Below are 17,321 nucleotides of genomic sequence, written 5' to 3' on the forward strand. Positions count from 1 at the left end.
CACATACAGTACATACATACATACATACAGTGAGCTCTAATAACTATAATAACATAATACATTGGACACTGTAGTGTGTACTACCTTAATTTGATGTTGCATTCGTTGATAAAATGTCGGGGCACCACCTTCCTCAGCTAAGAAGGACTGCAGAAATTAACTGCTATAACGCTGATAAATACTAACGAATGAACTAACGGTAAACCAGTCTGATAACCTGAAGTGTAAATTCTGGATACAGGGATCGTAAATATTCAGTTCAAAAGGACACCGTCTAACCAGGACTTAAATCAAAATATCATTTATTAAGCAGAATTGTGGATAATGGGTAATGTACCATGAACAATAAGACAGAAGATGGGAGGTGATATGACAGAACACACAAGAAACTTATGGCAACACAATGGTAAATATATTGGCGATAGTGAGAGGCAGTCTAAAAGGAATAATGGGGACGCGAACGCAGAGTTAAGGGAAAGACGATTAATGGAGAGAATTTGGACGAATTGACCTAATCTTAACCTCACGGACCAACTCTTATTCAAACCCACTTAGCGTGCCTACTTGGTTGCTGGCGTCCCGTTGTGCTCTGCTCCGAACTGGCTCGAAGACGTTCCAGATGTTCGTCCGCGGCTCGATCTACTTGGTGGTCTAGTGGAAGGCCCAGACCTCCAAGATGACAAACTGGTGCGGAACGGGGCGTCTCTGGAACTGGTTCGGCGGTCGGTTACAGATGATGGACTGCTCCGGATGGTTGTGAACCGGACCAAGGATCAACAGCTGGCCGCAGGGTTTGGTTCGGTTGAGTCCGTGACGGATTATTTTAGACTGATAGTACAAATTAAGAGTCTCTTCGATGGCCGGTCGAAGAAGGCTACAAAATTAGTATTACTTGCCTAATTTCACTAATGAAAACAAAACAAAACGTTTGGCTAAAGAGGAAGTTAACTTTGAAGTTTACGGCAAATTATAAGAATACGTCTTCTGAAGATTATTTACGCTACTCGGAATGGCTTGGAGTAGCTCGAAGACGAAAACTTAAGGAGCAAAACGACTGTGCAAAACTTAAGACAAAAGCAAAGAAAATAACTCAGCTGAGAGTAATTAGACTTGAAAAGAAAAACTTGACTAACAAAACTTAGACGGAACAAAAAAACAAAAAACTAAAATCTACTACAAATCTACTCTACTATAAAATCTACTAAATCTATTCAACTGAAACGCGCACTACACGCAGTTTTTAAAGGTCGCTCCGGGGCGTGTCGAAAGGCAGGCCATCGAATCACGGGAGACTCTTTGTGACGCGTAATCTCGCCTCATGGAGCTGAACTAATCAAAGAATCATACGAGGGCTCATCTGCTTCTCACTATGGTCAATCACATATAATTTCAATGACCAATTTTCAATGGCATTTCAACATTGCTCACAGCATGCATTAGACACTTTCTATGGTTGGGTGAAAACATTAAATGATAATCATGGTACAGTTTTATCCTAACAGGTATAATAACTCAATGAATAACTAATACAAAAATAAAGGTAGGACTAAAGAGAGGCAGATTATATTTGTCAAAATGATTATCACGATTATGGTTACTTATCGATAAATGTGCCAGGTCAAGCATATTCAATCTGACGGTTAGGAAACTCTGGATGGCAGTATGGTTTTGTGGTGACAATTCATACAAACTTTTATAAAACCGTTAAAATCAAAACTTGGTCATACTTCAGGTCAGAGATACGGGAAAAACATCAATATTATGCGTACCCCAAGTCCTGCAAGTTGAAAACATGAAAAGTTAAGTTTAACATAAAAGTCTGGTTATCTTGGAGTGTTGAGGAAAATCACACAAGCATACACAAGTTGCCTCAATGGATGTCCGGTTTACGACCCATCAGCATTTGCTGATGTTTGTGGATGTTCCTCTGGAGCCTGGCGTTTGTCTCTCCAGACGGTTTTATTGTCTTGATCACTCTTTGGGGCTATCAGGAGAGAATTAGCATTGCTATGAGAAACATAGTGAGGAGAAGGTGAGGAGAAGGCCACCTTTGATGTTGAGGTGTCTGTGTCCCTGGCTTCCCTGAAAAGAAAACATGGAGGAGATGTCTCTTGTCCAGACATCTTTTCTCTCTTCGAAATCAGTTTGCATTATAGGTAAACCAGATGGTCTACAATTCAATCAGTTGGCGGGTTTACACCTCCATTTCCCTTGAGTATCACCAAAAGGAGGGAAAGAAGGGGTCAGTTAAAGGCCGGTTCTGCTACAACACCATGAATCGGCGTGCAATATTTCATGTTCTTCAAAGGCCATGGAGGCCAAAAAAACTACTTAGGTTACACTTGACGGGATGTGATTACTCCATCTCTATCTCTTCATATAGGAGTTAACCTGGCGAACAACCTTCCCTCCTCTCCACGGCTCATTAACACAATAACGCAGTGCATTGGTAATATTGTTTTTATTGGAACAGACATGCGCAGATTTCTACTGAAATCTCAAGGAATTCAAAGCTAGGAAACCAAAGGGAATCAGGACATCCTGGCAACAGGTAGAGCCAAGAGTCTTCCTTAAATACTCTGCCATAATCAGGCTGATGCACACCAGGTGTGCTGTGATCAGAGACAATTTAAAACGGGATGCCATGGAGCCATATGACATGTTGGGTTGATAGTTCAGAGGTTTCAAGAGCAGAGGGAAGTTTAAGCAAGGGAATGAAATGTGCTGCCTTCAAAAGAAGCGGTCTACTATGATTAGTATGGCAGTTTTACCTCTGGAGGGTGGTAAGCCCATAACGAAATCCACTGCTATATGGGACCATGGTCTCCGGCATTCAGGTTGACTTCCCTGCTTCAGACTCAGGAGTCTGCTGGAGGCATTACTGGAGTGATTGTGGTGATCGAACAGGAGTTGGAGCCTCTTCTCGAATTCCAAAAAAGTGTGCTTTAAGGCCCGTTTACACGTACAGTGATTTTGAAAAACGGAGACATTTCCCTTCGTTTGTGCCCTTCGTTTACACGCAAATGGAGAATTCGCCTCTGAAAACGATGCATTCTAAAAACTCCAGCCAGAGTGGAGATTTTGGAAAACTTAGACTTAAACTGAGAAAAATGGAGAAAAACAGAGTTTTAGCTCGCCAAGGTCACTTCATGCGCCAGAACTTGCACCTGCGCCAAAAGTGCGACCTATGTTTACATTTTCATTTGGCTATGGTGATCACTGATACATTCAGAGTAGCAGTTGCATTCATTTTTCGTATGTTTGCCTTTGCAAATGCAGCTGCTCTATTATATCGAGGAGTAGAGACGCCGTTTTTCTTCAAACAAGAAAGAGGAAGTGATTTGTTGCTATTTTTGGGATTCTGATTGGCTGACGTGGGCTTGAGCTTCTCGTTACACTGCCACCTACAGTTTTGAAATGTCCTGACGGCATACATACAGGGGTCAGTGTTAACAAAAAGTTTTCTGAAAACGGATACGTGTGCGTGATGTTACTTTTGAAAACGGAGAGGGTGAAATGTCCATTTATGAAAATAAATGTGTAAACGTAGCCTAACGTAACAAAATGCACCTCAGCTTGGTCCGACAAATAAGAACGTTATTTCTCCAGTTGTTACAGGGAGACAAGAAAAGTACAGTGAAGAAACCAGTAGCACTCAGCATGTCTGTTGATCCGGACAAGGTATGTCTAAAAATTTATCTCCATTTAAACCTACAGTGTGCTTTACTTTCAAATGGGTTTCATTACTTAATAAATATGTCATGTTTAGCTAGTCAGAATAGACAGAGGTATTCTACAAAGCAAGTCAAGGATATGAATTTGTTGTTGCTTTCCCTGCTTTAAGATGACTTGAAACTTTTTGAAACAATCTGACAATCTGCCAGACATAATCTGTGCTTTAAAATGTGTCATGCAACACAATAAATCTTTCTCAAAATAATGTGTAGGTGTCACTCAAAGGTTACGACGTATCCACAGCTCCACAATGCCCTTGGGTCAGTGCCCAGTGAGGGTTTTTGAAAATGGGCCAAGACTCTTGATCTACACATATGGAGGGAAAGAGGAATTCCAGACACTACAGGAACACTGCTCTTTAAGCTGGCTGAACACAGCTGTAGATCTCAGAAGAATGCTGCAACAAACAAGCTTGATGTTCTTCCTGTGTAGTATATCCTCAAGAGCACTTCAGGACCTAAAAGGACCAAATTTCTAGCAAGACGTATGAGAACTCAGCAAATAAAAAAAATTCTATTCACAAGATAAAAAACTCAACATGCAACAAATTATTATATGAACCAGATGAAAAATGAAATCAGCAAATGTTTTAAAAGACTGTTATGCAGAACTACATTCCCAATCAGATGAGGCCGAGGAAAGCTTGACTATAGAGTACCAAAAAGAGTTAAAGCCACCCTCACTGGACAGTGAGCAAAATGCTGCCTTACCCAATCCCATCACTGAGAAAGAACTGGAAAAGGCTATAAGCAGATTAAAACCAAACAAATCTCCAGGAATCGATGGTTTCCCCAGTGAATGGTACAAAACATTCAGGACATCTCTGATCCCTATATTGCTAAATTCTTTCAATTGAACATTAAATAATGCAGTAATGCCACCATCTTGGAAAGATGCAATGATATCAGTCTTACCAAAAGAGGGTAAAAACAAGGAATATTGTGATTCCTATTGATCAATCTCTATTCTGAATGTGGACTACAAATTATTTACATCAATAATTTCCAAACGTTTAGGACAATTTTTACCAAAATTAATTCATGAGGATCAAACCAGATTTATAAAGGGTAGAAAAACGCAAGACAACACCAGACTGTGACAGCCAGCCTGCCCACGCCCTCATAACCACCCCATGGTGCGCTGTGCGGCACCGATTCGCAGAGGCTGGATGGCGCCGCTTTATAAAAAATCTTCGCCTCCAGTGTTAGTTTTTTGATGCCGGATAGTGCGAAACAAAGCATCGGAACTCCTGTACAGAAAAAGTGAGCCGTTAATCCTCACCTCTCGTACCGCCACGTTCCCGCACCGTCTGCAGTTGCGACCGATCCACTGATTCATTCACATCTTCACATCTCCGTTGCGACCCAGACCTCAACCAGGCATCCGCTCCTGCCACATCTTCTTATCTTCGTCCCTTTTGCCATGACCTGTCAGGTAATCTGATGTCTTCATTCATCTCCATTATTAAAAGTTAGCAAGTACGCTTATTCCCTCAGTTCACTCATTTCATCATTCCACCTTTTTCCCCCGCATCTCGCTCTCAGCAACCCCACCCCTCCGGAGCGGTTTGGAAACCTCAAAGACTGACAGTGACTAATACCACTCAGGTATACCGAGTCGTTTTTTTTTTTTTATATCACTCGGACTGAGGCGCTTTTTGTTCTTTATGATTTTTTTTTAACTTTGTTCTGAAGGGTTTCATCGTTTTTTTGTTTGGGAAAACAATATATTGTAACGGACTGGGTGCTGTCAATTACATGTTATTCTGTTATTGTTATGTTAAGAATGCGTTATGGTCAGCTACAGTCAGAAGTTCATTAGGGCAATTACTGAGTTTCCTTAATGTCAGTGAATGTGTTATTCCAGCTACGTCTTCATGCTTTTAGACACTGTAAAGCCTGTCAATCAATACCATGGCAATGATTTGTGTGAGATACCCACCTGTGATTGGAGAGGATCGAGGAGGGAGGGTTTTGTTAGTCAAGAGAGTTTGTGTGTAGATGGGGGGTTAGCGTGAGTTGTTGAAGTAGCCGCTAATGGCATTTTAAGACAGGTTTTTTTTTTTTTATTTTGGCGTTGGCCACGGCCCACAGTAGCCTGTGTTAAAGTTCAGGAATAAAAAGCCAGTAAATCGAGTTCACGTCTCGTAGCCTCGTTGTTAAGGGACGCTACATTGGTGTCAGAAAAGTGAAAACAGCAGCGGTTAAAATGAAATTCTGACTGTAGCTGACCATAATTACATTAACACATAAACACATTTTTTTGATTTTTTTTTTTTTCTTGATTGGATTGAACTGTCTTAACTGCCATGCTGTGACTCTGGGATCCACAAATACAGTGTTTATGTTAACTATAATATTTTGTGCTGTTGTGATTTGGTATTGCTCAGGTTATTTTCATGAGTGATGGTGTGCATGGTCAAATGTATTGCCTTTGTGTATGTTGATGTGAGGAAAAAGAAATGTGTCGGGTTATATGAAAAATAATAATAGGTAAGAACTTAACTGACTGACTGAATCAAACATCTTATATGTCAGGAGAGAGACCTGGCTGGCGCCCTCAAAGAAAAAACCTCCCTCCCTCACATGCCCACAGAAAACTGTCACAAGACGAACTTTAAATATAGTAGAACAATGTCATAATCAAAATGTAACGACGGCCCTGATCAGTCTGGATGCTGAAAAAGCCTTTGACAGGTTCAGTTGGAACTTTTTGTTTGAAGTGCTTGAGAGATTTGGCTTTAATAAAAAATTCATAAAATGTATAAGGGCTCTAAATGGTGACCCGACAGTAAGAGTAAAGATTAACGGATACCTGACGGATAGATTCCAGTTGCATCGAGGCACTCGACAGGGGTGCTGCCTTAGCCCATCCCTGTTTGCCATCTATATTGAACCCTTAGCCCAATAAATTAGACAAAGCCAGGATTTAAAGGGTATCAATATAGCAGATGAGTTTCATTTAATATGACTTTCTGCTGATGATATTATATTTTTACAAGACCCAGATCTAACATTATTTCATCTTATTTCTACTCTGGAAACGTATGGCTATATGTCAGGTTATAAACTTAATATCATGAAAACACAGGTTCTCCCGATAAATTATTCCCCAAATAACATGGTCAAACAGAAATATAATATCAATTGGGATTTAAAATTGATAAAGTACTTGGGAGTGCTGATCACCCACAACTTAAGTAAAACATATGAGTTAAACTACAACACAATAAACAATAAGATCAAGAGGGTAATGGATAAATGGTCAAAAGTGACCTTAGATTTCAGATCTGGGATGGAAGTGGTGAAAATAACTATACTACCTAGACTCCTATACATCTTTCTATCACTACCAGTTCAAACCCCAGAGTCTCAGTTCAATGCATGGGACAAACAGATCTCTAGATTGATCTGGGCTGGAGCCAGACCATGGATTAAATTAAGAATCCTCCAACTAACTAAAGAGAATGAAGGCCTAGCAATACCCAATTTAAAAAAATATTTCAATTGAGACTATCAGGCAAGTTGGAAACGAATTGAAGAAAAGATACATATACAAACCTCAGGTGAGGCTCGTTATTAAAGAAAATGTGGACCAAAAGTACAGTAACCCCATTAGAGAAGAAACTTTAAAAATATGGCAAGAGATTGTACAGAAATATCAGCTTGAAAAGGACATCAAACTTCTGACATGGCCTTCTTAATGCCCCATGTCAGGCTATGGCTCAAAGCAGGACTCCGATGCAGAGACTTGTTCACAAGTTCAGCCTTTATTAACGAAGTCTGAACAAACCTCTGGGCAGAGTGGGAAAACAAAGTGGCTATGAAATAACCTGACGTGTGATCTTCCCTAGTGGAAATCACACGGCTATGAAACATTACAAAGAAACAAGAAACCAAAAACAGGCTATGCAAAAATTACAAAAAGAAATCGCTCCAAAGGGAGGAATATCTAATCGAACTACAGTCTATTACAAAGGACAGAAAATCACTCCAATAGGAGGAATAACTATATAGCGTAAAGTAACAAAGAACAGAGAATCACTCCAAATGGAGGAACAAACAGGAAAAACAAAACAGTAAGAACTACAACAAAAAAATCACTCTAAACAAGGAAAGACCTAAGTCAGAATAAATAAGAAAACTAATCTGGTCTATCAAAGGTACAACAAAAAATCACTCTTAATCAGAGGAAGATAACAAGAACTTCGAAGGAAAACCTGTGGCTGTGGCAAGGAATGCTGGCGTGATCATGCAGGGACGAAACACACTGGCACAAGACAAAGGGAAACGCAGACTATTTGAATACATGAGGGAAAAGGGAAACAGGTGGAAACAATCAGGTCATTGGAAAGACAATCAGACTGGACACATGAGGAAGGGCAAGTGACCTGAAACGAGAGGAGAGTTACTTTTCAAAATAAAACAGGAAATGACAAGACAAAAACCCAAGACAAGACAATACCTCACCGTGGTGTGACACCCCAGTTTTCAACTGGCGGTGATAATGCATTTACAAGGTGGAATGAAAGGGGAATGACTGCTCTTTGTATGCTTATTGAAGGCCAGTCTTTTAAATCATTTGAAACAATTAAAAAATTAATTTTAATTTTAATTAAAATTAGAAAACAGGGATATGTTTCCATATCTACAATTGAGAGATTCGTTTCACAAAGAAATTAAAAATGAATTATCAGCGGAGATAAAGGAGGTTGTTGCAGTCCTGATGGGAGCATACAAACAAAGTCCCTCAAAGATTGTCACAAAGTTATATAAAGGTCTCCAGAAAAGTAATGGCCAGAATTCTTTTTATGTAAAATCTAAATGGGGATTAGAAATGAGCATAAGATTTCCGGAGAATGAGTGGCTCTCTCTCTAATTCTCAAAATTGGCGTCTTTTTGGATGGAAGAATTTATCTCGCTTCTTTCTAACACCACACATTACTGGTAAATATCTGGACACAAAACAACACTGTTGTAGGCAGTGTGGCCATGGAGATGACATACCCATATTTTCTGGTCATGTGTAAAGATACAACCTTTCAGGGACGAAGTGAATGAGACTGGAAAAAATCCTGCACTATATTATTTAAAGAGATCCCAAAATTATGGATTTGGGAGTAATACCTGAGAAAGTAATAGACCAAGGAGATGTTTATTTATTCAAGGTCTTGATTATTGCATGCAAAAAGGTCATCACAAGGAATTGGATGAAAACTGATCGCCCACTACTTGGACATTGGATAGACATTATGGACGAAATTTACACCATGGAAAGTCTACCTTACCACTTGAGGCTGGAGTTGTCTACCTTTCATCAAAAATGGAGGAAATGGACAGCGTTTAGGGAGCTTGAAGCTGAATAATCAGACTATGTGGACCTCTTTGTTACCCATTTGCATAATAAGGAGTAAGAACTGCCCCATGTGTTATTTTGTTCCTTCTATCTCTATTTAAAAAAAAGAGAGAAAAAAACAGTTGCAAAGAAATAATTGTCTTGAACCGTGCTGTGCTTTAAGATAAAGTTTAAGAAAAAAATGTATCTATATAACAAACCAAAGGTTGGAACTAGTAAAACCCACTTTCAATGATTATACTGGATTGTTCATGGTCAGTTAATTTCTTGAAACATACACCAGCATGTCTCTCTAAACATTACCATGGTGAATAAAGGGCAAAAGCTCCAAAAATCTGACAGGATGTGATTGCTCCATCTCTCTCTCTTCACACAGGAGTTGACTTGGCGAACATTATTAAATAAAGAAATAAATTTTGATTTTGAGTATCATGTCTTACTTTATAATTATACAAATATCTGTCTGATACTTTCAAATGAGACCAAGAAATCAGAGTGATCAGTCAGATTAATCCACGTTTTCACTCCTATTCCTATTTGATATTTACAGTTCAATAACAAAATGACCAGAAAATAGGTAAAAAGTATGATGGGTACGTAATGTCACTTTTGGACTTGATATGACCCCTCTCACCACCATTGAGTGGAGGCTGATCATGTAAGTATGGGTGTCTCCATTCAGAAATGCAGGTTACAATGCACAGTTTGTTACGGCCCTGGCCGTATTGCTTCTGCACTGTTTGTTTGTCCTGTGTGTTCCTGTGGTGTCTTTCTGTCTGGTCCATGTTTTTGTGTGTGAGTGTGTACTCTTCTCTTTTTTAGCCGCTATGCTCCTGGCTGCGTCATAGCAGTTAGTGTTATGCAACAAGAAGGCAGTGGCAGGAAAGCAGTTTGCTTGCTCATTAAAATTTATGACAGAGGACAATAGAAATACAGCAGAAGAAATCAGTGGCAATCAGAATGTCTTTTGATCCGGACAAGGTATGTCTCTGAATCAATTCATCTCTTGTTGAAGCCACAGTGTGCTTTACTTTGAAGTTCGATTCACTTGTAATGCTGAGGTAATGAGAGTGGATGCAAAGCAAATGAGAATTGAAGTACTTTCAAATACATACAAAAGTTATAAATTTGTTGTTTCTGTACTTTTAAGACGACCTGCAGAAGTTATTTCTTGAAACAGTCTGACTTTGCATTTTGCATTTTTTTCCACACAAACAGCAGTTTGATTGCTCTCGTACAATAATTGTGTGTTTTGTATGTTTCGATTGGTTTCTCTTTGTTTAAAGATGATATCAACGTCTCGACTACAACTGTTTGATTTCCATGGAGTCTCAATGACCCACCTTTTCACAGACAACTGGGAGAATGTGCAAAACTTTCAGGCCAGGCCGGATGACATACTTGTTGCAACATACCCCAAAGCTGGTCAGTCCACATGAAAAGTCAGTCTAAATGCTTTATTGCTCATAAAAGATGCGTGTATAGAGGTGAAGGGTTGGGATCATTTTATTTTCCTCTCTCTCTTTTAGGAACCACATGGGTCTCCTACATCCTTGACCTCCTGCATTTCGGTGAAACATCCCCGGAGCGCCAGACATCCATCCCAATCTATGACAGAGTGCCTTTCTTGGAGATTTTCATCCCACCTATGGATTCAGGTTGAACAGATGAGCAATCATACTCACCATTTTTCACAAACAGGCTAACTATACGAGAGCATCCATCCATCCATTTTCTATGCCGCTTATCCCTTTCGGGGTCGCGGGGGGGCCGGAGCCTATCTCGGCTGTCAATGGGCGAGAGGCGGGGTACACCCTGGACTGGTCGCCAGCTGATCGCAGGGCACATACACACACCATCCACACTCACACTCACACCTCGGGGCAATTTAGAGTCACCAATCAACCTAATGAGCATGTTTTTGGTCTGTGGGAGGAAGCCGGAGTGCCCGGAGAGAACCCACACATGCACGGGAAGAACATGCAAACTTCACACAGAAAGGCCCGACCCGGGAATCGAACCTGCGACCTTCTTGCAGTGAGGCACGCGCACTACCTACAGCTCACCAAACTTTTCCTCTCTTTCGTTGTCCCACCTGACAGCAGCAATCTCAACATCCCTCCTCCTCTTAGCCGTGATTACCTGACTGTGCTCGAGAGAGAGAGCACCCAATTGGTAAAAGCTCAGGAACATGTTGGGACTGGATGTGTCAAAACAAAAACATTTTGACATGCTAGTCTTTTTGTCAGGGTGTCATGGGGTCGTGCAGGTCATGCAGCGTCTGGAGCACCCCACGACAGGTCATTTGGCACGTCATACTACACAGGTACAGATGCCCAATTGTCGTTCATGATTGGCCATGAAGCTGGTAATTGGTCGGCCATGATAAAATTGTCTCAAAATCAGGCTAGATTTGTGTAGTCTGATCCAGCCATTAAATGTTTCCTTTTAACTTTCCGTAAGTTTTGATGCTAAATCAACTTTATTGTTACCATCCCAGAATCTTCTGGGTAGGTTTGTTGTGTTGTGTTCCAGGAAGGTTACTTGAAGTTGAAGTTACTACAAAATAAAACAGGAGATGCAGTTAACTAGAACCCATGCATGTCATCAAACAGCCAGGCTAGCATTTCCCCCTCTTTCTATTTTTGAATGTTACACTAAACTAACTGACTGCTGGCTGGAGCTTCTTATTTACTCTACAGATATGAGAATGGCATTGACCATCTTATCTAAGTCTTGGCAAGAAAGCATATTAGTATATTTTCTTAAATTGTTAAACTTTTTCTTTTAGACACAATCTGATATATCATAAAAATCAGTGAAGGTACCTGTTGATTGAAGTCTGTCTGTGCATCTAAGTCTGTACATCAAAAATATTGCTAATCCCAATTGACTTAAAAAATTTGTGTCCAGCCCTAAATATATTCCACATATTTTGGACATTACGTGATGGATTCAACTTTTCAGTCCCATTCATACTAATTAGACCCTTTCCCAAATTTTCAGCTACGTCAGCTACGTCTTCATGCAACATTAAGGCAGCTGTGCAGTTTAGCTCCCATCTCCAGGCTTACACTGTTTCTTCACCCATCCCTAATCATACTCTTTTCAACTCTCATCTGCTCATTTATACCTTAAGCCAGAAATTCAAATATCCCACATCTTTCATACATCTTTGGTATTATTGAAATTTTACAGCCAGCAGTGCAGTTTGGTGTGTGTGTGTGTGTGTGTGTGTGTGCGTGTGTGTGTGTGTGTGTGTGTGTGTGTGTGTGTGTGTGTGTGTGTGTGTGTGTGTGTGTGTGTGTGTGTGTGTTGGGAGATGGGGGTCTATCCTGCAGTATACAGTGTGGTGATTTTTTACCTTTTGTTTAAATTTCAATAAACTTTTCTTTCATCTGGTACTATCTGAGCGGTTCATATGCTTTTTATTAGTATCCCGTTTCTAAGAAGATACTGTAGTTACCACACTGTAACACCAAAAAAAAAAAAAAAGTACTAAACCACTTGACAGGATGTGATTACTGGTCAGCTTCTGGTCAGTCCTCTGTTCTACTATTGCTCGACCTATCGGCTGCCTTTGACATGGTTAACCACCAAATCCTCCTCTCCACACTCGCTGAGCTTGGCTTCTCAGGATCTGCCCTTCGCTGGCTTGAGTCCTACCTCTCAGGGAGATCCTTTGCAGTATCTTGGAGGGGAGAAGTGTTTCAATGCCACTGCTTGCCCATAGGGGTTCTCACCAATATCTCGCCATGGATGAAGGAGCACCATCTTCAGCTTAACCTGTCAAAAACTGAGCTCCTTGTCATCCTGGCCAGTTCCTCCATACAACAACAGATCAGTATCCAGCTTGACTCAGCTCTGCTCACTCCTGGAAAATCTGCAAGTAACTTTGGTGTCATGATTAATGACCAACTAACTTAAAGAGCATATGGCGTCTGTTGCTCGGTCATGCCGATTTGCCCTTGACAACATCAGGAAGATCAGATCCTACTTGTCTGAGCATGCAACACAACAAGCGCTGGTACTATCATGCCGCGACTATTGTAATTCCATACTGGCAGATGATCCAGAATGTGACGGCTTGCCTGGTCTTCAACCAGCCCAAAAGAGCACATGTCACTCTGCTGTTCATATCCCTCCACTGGCTCCCAGTTGCTGCCCGCATCAAGTATAAGTCCTTGATGTTCGCCTATAAAATTGCCACCAAAACTGCGTCGACCTATCTGAACTCCCTCATTCAGGTTTATGCTCCCTACTTCTCACTACGTTCTGCCTAGGAATGGCGCCTGGTGCTGCCAGCTCAAAAATGCCCTAAGTCTCTGACCGGACTCTTTTCTTCTGTGGTTCCCAGGTGGTCTCGATCTTTAGAAAAAGACTTAAGACCAAGCGTCTTTCTTAAGAAACAAAAGAACAAAAACTCTCTATTCACTCTATGCATTACTTCTCCAAAACATTAAATGGTCTAGGACCAAAATATATTCTATATGCATATTCTATTCTATCTATTCTAGATTTATTAACTCCATATGAAGTGTCCAGACCTCTCAGGTCATCAGGGACAGGTCTATTGTGTGTTCCCAGAATCAGAACCAAACAAAGTCAAGCAGCTTTCAGTTATTATGCTCCTCACCTGTGGAACATTCTCCCTGCACACCTGAGGTCTGTACCAACTGTCAGTTCATTTAAATCAGGGTTGAAAGCATTATTATTAGCTACAGCTTTTACTTAAAGTAAATGTATTTGCTCAATGGTTTTAATCATTCTAAATGCTAAATTATTGTCTTTTACTGGCTTCCGTTTTTAATTTTCCTTTAAATGTATTTCATTTTATTTTAATTTTTCTCTTCTCTTCTAATTTCTTTCTTTCTTTCTTTCTTTCTTTCTTTCTTTCTTTCTTTCTTTCTTTCTTTGAAATGTATTTTCTATTTATGATTTCAATGTAGTGCGCGTGCCTCACAGCAAGAAGGTTGCCGGTTCGATCCCCGGGTCAGGCGGGGCCTTTCTGTGTGAAGTTTGCATGTTCTTCCTGTGCATGCGTGGGTTCTCTCCGGGTACTCCGGCTTCCTCCCACAGACCAAAAACATGCTCATTAGGTTAATTGATGACTCTAAAATTGTCCGTAGGTGTGAGTGTGAGTGTGAATGGTTGTTTGTCCTTGCATGTGGCCCTGCAATCGGCTGGCGACCGGTTCAGGGTGTACCCCGCCTCTCGCCCATTGTAGCTGGGATAGGCTCCAGCCCCCCGCAACCCCGAAAGGGATAGGCGGTATAGATAATGGATGGATGGATGGATGGATTTCAATGTATTTTTATGCTTCTGTAAAACACTTTGAATTGCCTGCTGTATGAATTGTGCCATACAAATAGGTTTGCCTTTGCCTTCATAGCACTGCCTTGTAGCACCTCTGTTCAATTGGGCCAGAAATGTGCATTAGGGCACTTACTCTTGTTGTTCTCTCCCATCCAGAACCTTGCTTGTGATGTGTGAAAATCTCACATTTATGCTGCTTTGGATAAAAGCATCTGCCAAATGACAAATTGTAATTGATTACTCCAACTCTATCTCTTCATATAGGAGTTGACCTGGCGAACAACCTTCCCACCTCTCCACGGCTCATTAAAACTCATTTTCCAGTCCAGTTTGTGCCAAAGTCTTTTTGGGAGCAAAACTGCAGGGTCAGTAATTTGTGTGTTATTTATAGGAAATCAATGTATGATCACAAGACGCTGAAATAGAGGATAAAGTATGATGACAAAGAGAAGCAGTCGAATTTGAGGTATTTCTACCTCCAGTTACAACACAAACATGTGATGTGTGAAAGAATAGCATGTCTCATGTGATGTGGTCCTCAGGTAATTTAAGTATTTTCTTTCTTTCTTTCTTTCTTTCTTTCTTTCTTTCTTTCTTTCTTTCTTTCTTTCTTTCTTTCTTTCTTTCTTCTGTAGGTAGTCTACGTGGCTCGCAATGCCAAAGACAACATGGTCTCTTATTTTCACTTTGATTGCATGGACATGGTGGAGCCAGAGCCTGGAGACTGGGGCAGCTACCTCCAAAGATTCATGGAGGGAAAGAGTATGAAATACAATAACAACAGAGTTGTTTTTATTGGAACAGACATGCACAGATTTCTACTGAACACTACTGATATGTTTTCATGCGTTGTTCTGTTGCTTTAGTGGTGTTTGGATCCTGGTATGACCATGTGAACGGCTGGTGGAAGAAGAAACAGACTTACTCAAAAATCCATTACATGTTCTTTGAAGACATGGTTGAGGTATGTCAGAAGGTTTTGTGAGTTCTTTCGATGACTGTACTAAAGGTCTCCTCCAGCTGTAATAATACAATGATGATATTTGACCATTGTGCTTCCAGGATACTGGACGGGAAATCGACAAACTCTGCTGCTTTCTTGGTTTGTCTCCTTCAGCGGAGGAGAAGAAACAAATTACAGGTGGAGTGCAGTTTGATAATATGAAAAAGAACGACATGGCCAACTATTCTACTCACCCACGTATGGATTTCAAAATTTCCCCTTTCATGAGAAAAGGTAATTTGATTGTTTCATAACTAAATGTGTGTGACAAGAAAAAATATCAGATCTCCACCTTTAGCTAAAATACCTGACTGATTGTCTGTGGTTCTGCAGGGAAAGTCGGTGACTGGAAGAACCATTTCACTGTGGCCCAGAATGAAGAGTTTGACGAAGACTACAAGAAGAAGATGAAGGATCCTTCACTGCAGTTTCGCACTGTAATCTGAACAGGATTGCCTCTAATGTGACAGCAGAGGTGTGACTCCTCTCATGAATGAGATGTTAATGTAAAATGAACGAGCAGCTGTATGATAGATACTGATGTACTGATGAGATCAAGAGATTAATGTGACCAATCAAATTAATCCAACAGATTTAACTGATTATATTCATATTTCATATTCAAGATTTGCAATAAAACAATGAGAACTCAATATTGTATGTATTCATGTCTTCTGTTTGTTTACTTATTCCTGTCATTCCTCCGTCCAACCCATTCTCATTTCCAGCTCATCACATGGGGACATTTGGTCAGGACCCCTTGGCGTCACTTTTAAGGCACTGTGTACGCCTTTAGTATGATTTTTCAATGAGCAGAGTAGTGTGATAAACTTCTATAGGCAGCCCAACAAATCAAATCACAGAGAACACAGAGTGAGAAAATACTAACATGGAGGAGGTTCGAGCTGTTAGATGGATCAAGCACAGGACTTTGACCCAAGAGACCGGGGTGCCTGTCCCATGTGAAACCAGAAGTGATGGATATTTTTTTTCTTGTGCATAATGTATGGAACTAACACACTACTTTTACGCCAAAATTTGGTCTTTTCCTGAACCTAACTGATTAGTTTCGTTGCCTAAACCTCTCCAAATAGTCTTGGTGTCTAAATCTAACCTAAATATGACCTTTACTCAACATTAGCACCTGTTTATTATATGCTTTATTTGAAAATTGAACCAGATGTCGCAAACTAAACATTACATATTAATAATTTCTAACTTGACCCCGGGGCCCTGCACTTTGACTGGTGATGTTAATGGGGTACCCAGTGCCTTAAAAAGTGATGGCATGGAGTCATATGTGACGAGTCACGAGTGAGAAAGTCGTTCCCTTCATCTGAATCTAATAATGTGCGAATGTGTGCAAATTACATTAATGAGTCATGAATCTGCGAAGAAGTATGAATTTCGACGTATACTGTGGTCATATGGCACAAATGGTCTCCATGAGCTCCGTGTCACAGCTTCTTTTGCTGTTGCTGACTGTGTTGGTAAGCAGGCCAAATCAGAGGGTGAAACATCCTGTTGATGGTAGAACACTGTGTGCACCTGTCCCTTTCATCTCACCCAGTATCTTTGTCTCATGTCTCCCCCTCCACACCTTCCCTTCAACTCTCCCTATCATTGTGAAAACCTCAGGGTGCTATTGACCTCCATTGTTGTCCAACTACCATTAAAACACAATCAATTAGGAATAATGATGCACTGGGCCCCTGGTTCCTTCATAACAATGAACATGGGCACTGTAGTTTGTTTGAAATATACAGTGGCCACTGAAAATTCTCCATTTTGATTGGCCAGAAGGTTCACTTTTTGTAACATGATGCAGGTGGCTGTTTGCAATTTTAAATTAATGCATTTGAATAAAACTGTACACAATATTCAAGCCCAAAGCTTTTGAAAACATTGAAAG

General features: G+C 40.5%; 1 protein-coding gene across 1 annotated transcript; it reads left to right on the top strand.

Annotated features, from left to right (window-relative positions):
• The first annotated feature begins 9,972 nt into the window (after positions 1-9,972).
• On the top strand, positions 9,973-16,061 carry LOC139334663 (cytosolic sulfotransferase 3-like). Its single transcript, XM_070967704.1, has 8 exons — positions 9,973-10,079; positions 10,388-10,515; positions 10,620-10,748; positions 14,671-14,771; positions 15,042-15,168; positions 15,273-15,370; positions 15,469-15,643; positions 15,743-16,061. Exons 1-8 carry the CDS (start codon positions 10,051-10,053, stop codon positions 15,853-15,855), a joined length of 900 nt encoding a protein of 299 aa, XP_070823805.1. The 5' UTR covers positions 9,973-10,050; the 3' UTR covers positions 15,856-16,061.
• The last annotated feature ends 1,260 nt before the right edge of the window (positions 16,062-17,321 follow it).

This window comes from Chaetodon trifascialis, chromosome 8, assembly GCF_039877785.1.
Source record: "Chaetodon trifascialis isolate fChaTrf1 chromosome 8, fChaTrf1.hap1, whole genome shotgun sequence".
NCBI classification, from domain to species: domain Eukaryota; kingdom Metazoa; phylum Chordata; class Actinopteri; order Chaetodontiformes; family Chaetodontidae; genus Chaetodon; species Chaetodon trifascialis.

Coding starts and splice junctions, on each gene's coding strand:
- LOC139334663 (XM_070967704.1), top strand. CDS start 10,051: ATGTCTTTTGATCCGGACAAGGTATGTCT. Junction 10,516..10,619: donor TGCAACATACCCCAAAGCTG/GTCAGTCCACAT, acceptor TCTCTCTTTTAG/GAACCACATGGGTCTCCTAC. Junction 15,169..15,272: donor AAGATTCATGGAGGGAAAGA/GTATGAAATACA, acceptor CTGTTGCTTTAG/TGGTGTTTGGATCCTGGTAT.